We start from the raw sequence: 12,463 nt of genomic DNA, 5'->3' as shown, positions 1-12,463 counted from the left end.
GTGTGTGTGTGTGTGTGTGTGTGTGTGTGTGTGTGTGTGCATGTTATCAAAATATCTCACAAACCACATGACAAAATGTACACTTGCAGAAAGTAATAATTGGATTGGCATCTACAACCGACTGAGTTCAAGATGGCTGCCACAACCAACTGAGCTACCATTTTTATGTTATTTTTATTTTTAAACTAGACTATTTATACATTATATGGTACTTTTTAAGTATTTTCCAAAGTTGTTCTAATTGCTGCTGTTGCAGGTTTGTTTCACTGAAGAAAGTAATGAAAGCCCAGTCCAGACATAGATCCCAACTGAGAAGAAGAGGTTCAACAGATCAGCCTGTTCAACAGATCAGCTTGTTCTTGTTGTTAAATGAAAACAAACAAAAACGTCTCTCAGATTTTAAAGACAGTAAAAAAATGGGAATAAAATTACTCAGGGTGCAACTAGGCCTGCTTAGACCGCCTTTATCAAACTCTAGTTTTTTGTCCATAAAGTTCAGTTCATTCAGGGAGGTGTGAACACATAATCAAACTCTGATGCAGATCAAAAAAGTGAACTCTGGTCCGCCCATAAACCTAGGTTTCTGTTCAGTTGAAGTGAACTCTGGTGCACTTTGGTTGCATGTGTTAACGCCAAGCAGACCAGAGACCACTCAAAAAGCAGGAAGTGGACATGCAGGACATTCTGAGTAATAACAGTAGTAAAGTTACTCATATTTTGTAAATACCTCGCTGGACGTCTGTATGAGGTGGACATCACAGCGATGCTCCCTGATGGCTCCTGCCCAGTGCAGCTCCACTGCAGGCGAGTTGGGGGACAAGTTGCTCAAAGGCTTTAGTTTGTTTGACAAAATGCAGTGCGAATTTGAACCTCACCAGTTGAAAATGGAAACAAATGTTACAATTTTGGTCCCCAATCAAGCCAAGTCTGTTGAACCATCTGGTGTGAAAACAACCTTGGACTCTCGGTCACTTCTGACCTGATACTGACCCTGAAAATGTTGAGAGAAGACAAATTTGTGGAAGTTTTGTTTTTGCTTTTGGTTACATCGATTGTTTTGTTTGTTTGTTTTAAGCATCAAAATTTAACATTTGCCTCATATTAAAGTTTGCTAATGCTGGGTCAAATCTTAATCAAAAGAATTTTATATAAAACTATTTTCTTCGGAGCTTTATGCACAGAAATACATTTAAGTCCAGTGCATTAAAAAAAACCAAGCTTTTGTGCTTGTTTCAGCTTCTCAGACAAAAGCAAAAACAACAAATAACCTGAAAAAGAAAAGAAATAAAGCATGCAGGACACAAGATGTCTTCTGTTTACATTTATTTGGCCACCAAATAAATATGACTGCAGAAACACATTTGAGCTTCTGTTTGCCGACTGTCATATCTTCCACATTGTAACAGATTGTGTGCAAAGCAAAGAAATACACAGGCAAATATTAAAGATCTGAGTCCAATTTTCAACAGCAAATATCTAAAGAGGAAAATTTCTCATTCTTTCAAAAAGCAAATATGGACCGAATCCTTTACGTGTTGTTTTTCTACAACCTGTCACATCCTGTACAGTTTGTTTTTTCATCTTGGATGCAAACATTTATAGCACAAACTTTTCCTTCAGAGACTTGTTTTATTTAAAAAATGTATTTTTATTGACAGAAACTGTATGTTTAAGGACATCATTTTCCATTCAGATGCTTTCACACACAGCTGTGGCTATAAATCAAATTACACATATCAGCCAGTAGCTGATGGAGCACATCAGGCAGGTTCTTTTAAACCCCACTGCTCACAACGCACACTTAAACATGCACACACTCCTATACAATGTGTGTCCGGTTAATGCTGACCAATGACTCACTGTAATCTTTCACGAGCATTTGACTCAAATTCACAGCATATCTTTAAACCCGAGGGAATTGTGTGTACTCACACATTCATACAAACATAGTTCTCTATTTAAATGGGACTCTTGAGTCATGTGTTCAGACAGAGGAAGTTGTCTGGCCAAAAGGCATGTTTGCCCTGGAGAGTCATTATCGCTGTCTGTTTCTTTGTAGCAGTTTCTGCCTCAGTCTGCGTCGCTGCGTCAAGGCTTAGAGTTGCTCCAAAACATGCAGTGTGACTACAGTAAATGTGTACTGTATGTAAAATATTCCCTTTCTGTCTAGGGTTGTTTGGTTTTAAAAGAACTGCAGAAGGTTTTTAGCAGAGAGGATCGTTGAACAGGTTCAGCATTAAGGAGTTGGACAAAGAAATGCTGTGGACCGGACCACTGAGTCCTGGCTGCTTAGCATTCTGTCGTCATGGACTTTCTTCCGTGACCTGGACGAGTTTCAGACTGGTTCTGTGCAGGACTGCAGAACTTTCTCAGATCCATTTTTCAGCATCTTGTCTCCACATACAGCTTGTTGTTATTCCACCCCCATTGTTTCAGCTGATGTCTGTCTTACTTGTTGCTCATTACCTCCGCCAACAGCGAGAGGTAATGTATTCGGTCGCGTATGTTGGTCTGTCTGTCAGTCGGCCTGTCTGTGGACAACATTACTCAAAAACTTGTGGACGGATTGTCATGACATTTACATCACATGTGGATACTGGCACAAGTAACACACCTTTAAATTTTGGTGAGATTCCGGATCACGATGCGGATACAGGATTTTTTTTAATCCTCTCAGATGGCAAAGCTGCGATGCTTTCACAGGGCTTCTGTGAAAAAAACTGTGACAGCTTTCAGTGTTTGGACTTCAAACTTTATAAAAGTAATGTTAAAACCAGATGTAATGATGAATAATTCTTGCCATAATATGCGCATGGTTACACATTTGGTGCGCATTTAGAGAATGTTTTGTGACCAGGAAGTGCGTGACTGCGCCATGAAACCTATTTTTCCCATTTCCTCAAACACACCACTTTGTCGGTAGGCTTGTAAACAGATCAATGAAGATTGCGGAAGAGGAGTGACGCGATGGACTTCAGACTGAGAGGTTGTTTGTTCATTTTTTTTTATTATTTAAATGAGGCCAGATCAAGTCGAGAGCTCTTTGTGCGCCCCTCTATCCACCTCTCGCCAAACTTTGGGGAAAAAAGAATGCGCAGAGTGTGGTTGTGACCGCTGTGTGTGGTCCTCACAAAGATAGGAAGACGCGTGTGTGTCTGTGTGATTAGACATGCGATGAAAATTCTGCTCTTTTGAATCACGTAGCATCGATGTAAAAGCGTTAAACAATAACGTCAGGTGACGAGTCTGACTTTTTCCTTTTCCCACGGGAAGAAATTCTGTGCATACTGCCTGCTTAAATGTTCGCTACGTCAGAACTTATTTGGCAAATGTGTTTCCATCTCTGCTTTTGTGCATTAACTCTATTACAGGATGGGGGAAATTGGACTTGGCGGAGGTTTACACTCTCCGAGTTCTTCTAGTTTCAGTTTAAATTTGACCTTTTTTGAGTAAAAAAAAGGGAGAAAGCTAACCACATTTATTCATGTAGATTTGAGCTTTGAACTATGATTGCAAGTGTAACAATTTTAACATTGTCAGAAATCTGTCAACACAAAGACAGTTAAGTTAAACTAAATGTTATAATATTTGATTAATTCTTATTTACAAGTTGCAGAAAAATGATTAAATGTATGTTGGCAGAAACCAAAAGTCACATTTATAACTCCCCAGCTTTAGTGAAGTCAGTCACCAAGTGTTCAGAATTTTAATGGTGGAATCATTTCTGTGTCATCAAACAAGTCACCCACCATGAAACTCTCAATCCCACTGGGGTCGCTCAACAGTTCACTCTGTGCATCCGTCTTTTTATGTTTCGTTAAAGCTCTTTCCTGCGTGTGCATTGATGTGTGTCTGACTTGGCACATATGACAGGTTTTCAGACAATTAATGGGAAACTCATAGCAGAGAATTAGGGAGCAAGAAAAGCAATTTATTTTCAAACCTTTATATTTGCAAGTTAAACATCGTTAACCTTTAATATGACACCAATGAGACAGTTTGAAAGCCTGTGAACAGATTCTGCACAGCAGGTGTCAGCTTTGTGCACAGAGAATAACACCACAGTAGCCTATATGATTTCTACATTTTTTATGTTGTGTAATGTTTGCAGTACCTGGAACAGCAGACAATTAACAAAGTTTAAATAAATGTGTTCTGAAAACAACGTGGGCTTGGTAGACAATTAAATACACATACTTTAAATAAAACCATGCAAAACCTGCATAATATTGTGCATAATGTCATTTACAAGTCAGACCAAAACAGCTATGTCTCTTCTCATCATGAAATGATTTTAATTTAAAACTGTGATGAAAGGCAATAGGAAGTCCTTTGAGGAATATAGCTTTAAATTATATTTTATACAACAAAACCCATCTGAAATATATACAGTATGTGGCAAAGTTAGCAATGAAAGCAATGTTTGTATTTTCCTTTGATCAGACTGATCAGTCATCAGGGTTATTCCAGTCTGGTCTCTGTTGGTTTGTAAATTAATGACGGACAGCACAAACAGACACTTCCATCAGAGTTCCCAACAATAATCAGATGTGAGATCATCAGTATGAGAGTAACTGTTGATTCTTCAAAGCTGTCTGCTGAATGGTTAACAGAAACCAAGGAGCCCTGAGGGAACATGTTCATCTGCTGAAGATTTTAAACACACATACAGTTTTGTGCATAAAATTTGAGCCTTCCAGAGAAAGAGGAAGTTACAGAAGGGCAAAGAAAATCAGAAAAGCTGAGAAACCAACAGATTTCTTTAAAGTCAACCCATATGAGTTTATTTGAACAGCTAATACAGTAAACACTGGGAGTTGTAGGCATTTGGATTTTACAGATTTGTGTGCATGATCATGTGTGTCTTATGTCATTTCCAGCTTGTAGCACACGTTTAACTGTGTTCTGCTAATGATGAACTTAGAGAGACAAGCCCAGTAAAGCACTCTAATCTGAGAGCTCATGTTTCATTTTCTCTGCTAGAGTGCATCTGGACTCCCTCATGTTCAAACAGATTTCTCCTCATTCTCAAGTGGGCCCGGCAGGTCACAGGGATCTAACTAACACTGACGGGGTTTACTAGCACCGGGATTCCCAAACTTTTCCATGCCAAGATCCCTCCAACAACTTTAGCTTCTGGCCAGGGACCCCCTTGCAAGTTGACAATAAAATACAGCAATAAATGTAAAGAAATATCAACTTTTTAGAATGTTTTTTTCTCACTTTTATTCACTATTGAACAGCTGTAAAGCCGTACTTAATGTCTGCTCCCTCAAACTTCCTGTTTTTACTTGGCCAGCAGCAGTGTCCTCCATAGCAGGGCTGCTGGTCGGCTCATTTGGCCTTTTTTTTGTCATAAACTTGTTCATTGCTCTGCTAGCTTCAGACTGAACAAACTCTGTCACTATTAACCTCAGGAGAACTGCCACCTGTAGTTTCCTGGGTGATTCTTGCGAGTTTCGTGCTGAGAGAGGGAACAAACCCGAAACAACAACAAAGCAGAGAGATGGATGGTTGTAGCAAAATCAAAGACATTTTTGCCAAAAACTAAATACATCATGTAAATATCTCAAATATCGCCAATTTATAAATAAATAAATGTGCTTTAATTCCCTTTTCTGTTTTCATTTAGGATTATAAGAATGTCCACAGCATTTCAGTGTCAACAAAGATCAGATTCTGATCACATAATTGAATTTTTAAGTGGTTCACAAGTGGCTATTTTAGATTTCTTGTACACTGTCTTAAAATGTCAGGCACACTGGAGCTTTATTGGGATGTGGCTCACACCGGGCACTTTAAATTTTCCTTTATTTTCAAATCTAAAACTTGAGAGATCAGAAAGATGTGCATGGCAAAATACCTTTCATTATAATGTTGAAAATTATATTTGAAATAGTAATTGAAAAGCAGACAGATTGTGTTAAAGGAAAAAAATTGTATAGGTCTCAGGTTTCAGGCAAAATTGAATTTTGCCTGAAACTCTCAGACTGAAGAAGTCTCTTGGAGGAGAGACGAAACGTTTCATTARAGAAGAACCCGTCCAGAAGACCTATACAATTTTTTTCCTTTGATTTTTTACCTGGATTACTGAGTTGCATCAGGAGACAGAATGTGTTGTTAATATTTAACATTTTTATTTTAACTTCTTATGCCCAAGGGGTTTTCTTGATGTTTTTGCTCAAAATACCATGCCAAAATGTAAATGAGTGAATCTCAGAATTTATAAAATCCACTTAAAAATCGTAGTATCAAAATAAAGCTAACTTTTAGTAGATTTCAGCTGCTGCAGTTTTAGGAATATTAAGGATGGAACTTTTTTTTCACTCTCACCTGAATAATTTTTGCATTAGACAGTATATAATCTATTTAAAATCATAATGAAAAAGGCTAAAAACTCTTGGAAACCATAAATCCACACGTGGACATTACCTGTGCAATGATTCATGCTGCTAAAATGAACTGGAGCAAAGTTACAGAGGTTTTAGTAAAGAAATAATTTTGAATTTTGTCATGGTACCATTAATAAATGATAAGAAATCTGAAATTTTTAATTGCAAAAGTTATTTTTTTTACCTGCCTTAAAAGAATTGTTATTGAATCTTTCTTTTGAAAAATGATCCAAACATTTGATTGGTTGTAATTCTGTATGTCTGCATCCAGCATGTTGGCATTCAGGCTGTTTAATATTGGGGGTGGATTTTGATCAATATTGCAATCACATTGTTCACTAAAAATAGTAATTGCATAGTAATTAAATAATTAAAAAGTAGTATTTACTTAGTGCTACTAACTGCACAAGATCTTTAGTTTTCATTTTAGATACGTTTACAGCTGATGAAGTCTCAATCAGTCCTATTCAATATGGCCACCGCAGCTCCATTGTTTCTCATCCTAAAAGGATTTTAGACTTTAACAATAACAAAAAAGACTGCAGGCAGAGTGTGTTTCTTTAGGGAATGCTCTGTCTTTAATTGTACCTAATAAACTCTCCTAACTTCATTTGAATCAAGTTTTGATGTCTGATAGATGGTAAACGGTCTGTACTTCTACAGCGCCTTTCTGTCCAACCAGGACACTCAAAGTGCTTCACACTACAATCTGTGTCCTCATTTATCCATTCACACTGCTGATAAATAACAGAGGTTTAAAAATCTTCAGTGTTTATCACTGACCAAAATCAACATTGGACTTCAGCTGTCATTGATCCGACTCTTCCTGTTGGATCTGAGCCTCATTTCACCGACTTCATCAGCTGCTCAGCTAACGAGCCTCGAGCTGACCTGACAGTTCATCAGACTGGTTCAGGACCAGATTCTAGGACTTCTCAGAACCGTACATCTCCAGTAAACCCAAAGCGCTCTCTGTCCCTGTCTCTCTCCTTGTCTGTCCCTGTCTCTGTCCCTGTCTTTGTGCCTGTCTCTCTCCTTGTTTGTCTCTTTCCCTGTCTGTCTCGCTGTCCCCGTCTCTTTCTCTGTCCCAGTCCATGTCTCTGTCCAAGTCCACGTCTCTGTTCCCGTCTATATCTCTGTCCTAGTGTGTCTCTGTCCCTGTCTCTTTATCTGTCCCAGTAACTGTCCCTGTCTTTTTTCAGTCCTTCTGTGTATGTCCCTGTCTCTGTCCCAATACCTGTCCATCTCTGCCCATCTCTTTATGTGTCCCTGTCTCTTTCTCTGTCCAAGTCTATATCTCTGTCCCTGTCCATTTCTGTCCTAGTCCATGTCTCTGCCTCAGTTTATATCGCGGACCCAGTCCATCTCTGTCCCTATCCGTCTGTCCTAGCTCATGTCTCCATCCCAGTCAGTCTCTGTCCCAAGTCCATGTCTCTGTCCCCGTCTATATCTCTGTCCTAGAGTGTCTGTCCTAGTCCATGTTTCTCATGTCCTTTTCTAAAAGTAAAACTTGATGTGAAAGTTTCAGGTTTACATTTGATTTTATTTTTTAACTGAAAAATAAAAACAAAAAGTAAAACTGAGTAGAATCACTGACTTGAGTGAGTGACCTGCAGCTCGTAGACCCCAGCAGGACCCTCTTTGTAAAAACTGAAGACCCACAGAAAGGCTCTTGTATGGTTTCCTCCCCCTCAGTCTCCTCAGCTCCAGTCCAAGTGTCACTGGTTGAAACTGCTCGATCTCAGGATTTACAGCTCCTTCTGTTGTGAGCTAAGCCCAGTGGTTCAGAGAGGGTTCACATTGTTCCCATTAGACTTGCAGAGCCCAGAGTTCATACAATTTGGGGTTGGTTGCTGGTCCTACACTTTTCTATAAGCAGTCTCAGCAGATGTGGTCAGTTCCTGAATGATGACATCATCAGTTGAAGGGTGGACTTTGTTCTTCTCTCTAGATGGTTTTTTTAAGCCACCCTGTGTGATTATGTCCAAGTTTCCACCTTCAGCTCTTAGGACCGCAGTCCCAGAGGCCTACTCTTCACCTTCGATAGATCCTGTGCAATTGAACAGATTAAACTGGAAGTCATGAAAGCATGATATGAGTGGAGTGTTTTTGCCTTTTCTCTTGTTTTTATTGTAAACGGCAGCAGTAAACAGACAGTGACCTGCTGTCATATCAGCCATCTGTAACCCCTCTGTATCTAATTGAATGGAAGCTAATGGGTTTACGGACAACGCTGTCTGTATAATTAGTATGTTTTATTAATTAACACAACCATTTGAGGTCAGACTCCATTTATCATTTTTCATTGATCTGCCGTGTGTTATGTACCCTGAATATGCTTAATTAAGTGCTTGTTTTACTTCATATCATTTTTGTCAGCAAAAGAAATGGCTGTTATTGAAGTTGCTTTTTCTCTTCCTCTGTAGGCCCTTTCTCCAAGAAACAGAAGCCCCAAACACAAAAAGAAGAGCAAACAGTAGGAAGAGTGACCTCTGTAATGAGTCTCTGCAACAGAGCAGACGAGCTACAAGTTCCCTAAATATTTTGTTTGGAAGAAAACCCAGAGCCCACCTCAGTGGGAGCAGTGCTTCACTGAGAGGAACCAGGAAGTGGAAGGCGGAGTAAAGTCCACCGGCGCTCAGGTGGGACAGGATGGCAGTTTTGGCAGTGAGGCGTCAGGGTTTGGGCCTGCTGAGGGCCTTCTTGGTGTTTCTGGGAGTTTCTGTGCTGTGCGGCGTTGCATTAGGAACAAGGAGAGAACACGTTTCTCTGGATCACAGGAGCCACAGACACAGACATCCAGGTAGGACTGAACACAACATACTTTTTCATACCACATTAACCCCTTCAGGTGGACCTCATTTATTATATAGATTATATATCCCTGCTTCAATTTGCACTCAATTTAAATTTCCAGCAGCGTTAGCAGTGGCTATTGTTGATGTTTGTCGTAGGATGATGATGTCATGCTGGCTAATCACTGCTAGCATGTTTAACATTGCTAAATATAGTATTTAAAATCTAAATTCAAAATGTGTTCATTGAAAACAATATTGATAGGACCTGTGGTCCAGCAGTTTGAAGTGTGCCTCAGACACCAGCCATAACTACAAGTTAAATGTCTTATAGGGAAGCACCAACAGCAAAAGCTGCATTCCATGCCAAAATGTGAACTTCAACATTTAAGGTTAAACTTTTACATTTAGATTTAGAATTTAATATTCAAATATGTCTTAACATTTAAAGTTAACATATAATAATTTGATAAATGTAAGAACGGTGAGCTAAATAACAAAGATTTTAGTGAAAAAGTTTTAACATTCAAAAAGTGAGCTAAATAATGAAAAACACGCTAGTGAAATTTTTTAACATTTCATTTTACACTTGGCACCACATAGCTGTGTGATTTTTAATGAGACAATCTTAGTTTAAAACTCTGACTTGAAAGATGAAGGGCGACATTCCGCAGGCCTTTAATTTCCAATTAGTTGCTTCATTTCAAACACTTTCTGAAATATTTAGAAAATGTTTTGAAAAAGTCCCACTCTTCTTGCACCTCTTGGCAAAAAATAAAAACATTTGCACTGCAACAAACAGACTGAATGCCTCCCTCTGAGCTTCTAAAACACAATTTGCTGAAATGTTCATACAATCCACCCACTTCGTCTCAGCTGGGAGTTAAATCATGACCCAGAATTCAAAAACAGAACTCTGCTCACGAGGTGACTGCCCACTTTTAACTTTTATCTACTAAGGATAAAATCTGCTGCACTGATTCATTTATTTCTGAAGCAAAAAGCCGTAATGTTAAATGAAATGTTTGTTTTCTTCTGTCCTCTCAGGTCATGTGTCGCTGCACAGACACAGGCAGAGGGCAGGGAAAGAAGGGCAGGTTCTACATCGCTCCAAACGAGGATGGGTCTGGAATCAGTTCTTTGTTATTGAGGAATACACTGGACCTGACCCAGTTCTGGTGGGCAGGGTAAGGTCTTAGAGTTTTTGTTCGTGAAGCCGTTGTGTTTTGCACTTCTCTTCAAAACCAATTAGAACTTGAATAATCACTGAATGGCCACCATGCCCTGTGGTAACAGTAGTGTGCAGGGTGACAGCCAACTCCCAACAAGATTTAAATGAGCTTTTCTCATTTATCAAGGAGTGAGAGTAGGATGAAAAAAGACTGGGGTCACGCTGACATTCGCATGGGGATGATTGGTGGTTTTCCTGCACAACAACACCATCACTCAAACTGAGCAGCGGTTTTCATTGCAAAGACTAAATGATGTCCACAATGCATTTTATTTCATGGGCAAAGTCGTGGAAAGAAGGAACAAGGGCTTAATTGAATGTTGAACAGTCCTCATTTTTCACTGACAATCTAAAAGCCCTGCTTGTTGGCATTTTCCTGATTGTCATAGAACATTATCACCTTTCTGTTTTAGTCTTTACATGTTTTTTTGTGGATGTGAAAATGAAACTCTTCTACATGTATGTCTACAGTTCACCTAGACTTTCTGTGGATCTGCCAGATATGAAGTGTTGATGTTGGTTTTGTCATTCAAACCTAAGCTGTTCTGTTTCCTTTTCATTTCCTCTCTTCAGCTCCATTCGGATGTAGACAAAGGGGATGGTAACATCAAGTACATCCTGTCCGGTGAAGGTGCAGGAACAATATTTGTGATTGACGACAAAACGGGCAACATCCACGCCACGAAAACCCTGGACCGTGAGGAGCAGGCCCAGTACACTTTAACAGCCCAGGCTGTGGCAAGAGACACACATGAACCTCTGGAGCCTCCATCAGAGTTTATAGTGAAAGTCCAAGACATCAACGATAATCCACCAGAGTTCCTGCATAGTCCATACCACGCCAGGGTGCCCGAGATGTCCAACGTTGGTGAGTGATAAAAGAAGAGTTCTGGAAACAGTGGCTGGTTCGGTGATTATGAAAACTAATTAAATGCCTGAATGCCTCAACATGCTCCTTCTGACCTGACAAAATTGTCTCTCATTAGTCGTGTTTCCATCAACATTTTTATGCACATTTTGAAGTATCGCATTAGAAAAGTTAAATGGAAAGAGCAAAACTCAAAAAAAATTCCTTAATTTTGCAAAAAAGTTTTTATGCTTGCTTGAGGTGTATTTTTGGATTTTCTGATAAAGAATGAATGCGCAAAAAGGGAGATGCCAAATAAGTTCTGACAGTAAAAATTCATCTCACATGACTGATCAGCTGTTCCCACTGTCAACGGCTTCCCAGATATTGTGATAAAGGTGATCAGCTTGGACTTTGGAGCTGTCACTGCACTTAAACAACATGAACTCTTTCTTTTGTTGATCAAACGGAAAAAAATTCAGTGACTTCCATGCTCTGACTTCCACAATACATTCCAGAAGTTGTTTCACAGAAAATTGTCTTTCCTGTTTCAGTGGGACATAAATACGGGTGTCATCAGCATAATAATAGAAGGAGGCACCATGTTTCTGGAGAATAGATCCTAGTGGGAGTAAATAAATGGAAAACTGAAGAGGGCCAAGCAGAGAGCCCTGAGGTACGCCACACGTGAGTGGTGCTACAGAGGACTCAACTACTCCGACAGAATAATGACAGAATAATTACAAGTTTCCTGATGGCAACACATTCCTAAAAACTTCTCTACACCATCCTGAGATGTGTGGTCCATGCTAGTTTGCAACCTTTTCTTTCTGTTTATTACAGCCATATGTCAACATCTGACATAATACACTTTGTGTAGTCTGGTCGATTCGCTCCAAAACCAGAGTAGATGGAAGCACACGTAATACGAATTCCTTTCTGTCTTTCTTTCTTTCTTTCTTTTTTCTCTTCTCTTTGGCACAAAATTTGCATAACAATTGGATGGGAACATGGCTATTGTCACAGTTGCATGACAAAATTTACACAAATTTGTTCTCAGCTTCGAGTTTTTCACCTCATCTCAAACTGCTGGGAGAACTTTCGATTGATTGATTGATTGATTGATTGATTGATTGATTGATTGATTGATTGATTGATTGATTGATTGATTGATTGATTGATTGATTGATTGATTGAT

General features: G+C 39.2%; 1 protein-coding gene across 1 annotated transcript in view; it reads left to right on the top strand.

Annotated features, from left to right (window-relative positions):
* The window catches only part of cdh11 (cadherin 11, type 2, OB-cadherin (osteoblast)), a 98,982-nt gene that overhangs the window by 31,465 nt on the left and 55,054 nt on the right, over positions 1 to 12,463 (top strand). Inside the window, exons 2-4 of the mRNA XM_014021209.1 lie at positions 8,819 to 9,195; positions 10,235 to 10,374; positions 10,992 to 11,286. Coding sequence (XP_013876663.1) covers positions 9,045 to 9,195; positions 10,235 to 10,374; positions 10,992 to 11,286 — 586 coding nt within the window. The 5' untranslated portion in view covers positions 8,819 to 9,044. The remainder of the gene's footprint in view (positions 1 to 8,818; positions 9,196 to 10,234; positions 10,375 to 10,991; positions 11,287 to 12,463) is intronic.

The sequence above is a fragment of the Austrofundulus limnaeus genome, unplaced genomic scaffold (assembly GCF_001266775.1).
Source record: "Austrofundulus limnaeus strain Quisiro unplaced genomic scaffold, Austrofundulus_limnaeus-1.0 Scaffold282, whole genome shotgun sequence".
NCBI lineage: Eukaryota > Metazoa > Chordata > Actinopteri > Cyprinodontiformes > Rivulidae > Austrofundulus > Austrofundulus limnaeus.
The sequence above is the reverse complement of the archived record's forward strand: the minus strand, read 5'-3'. Positions and strand labels throughout refer to the sequence as shown.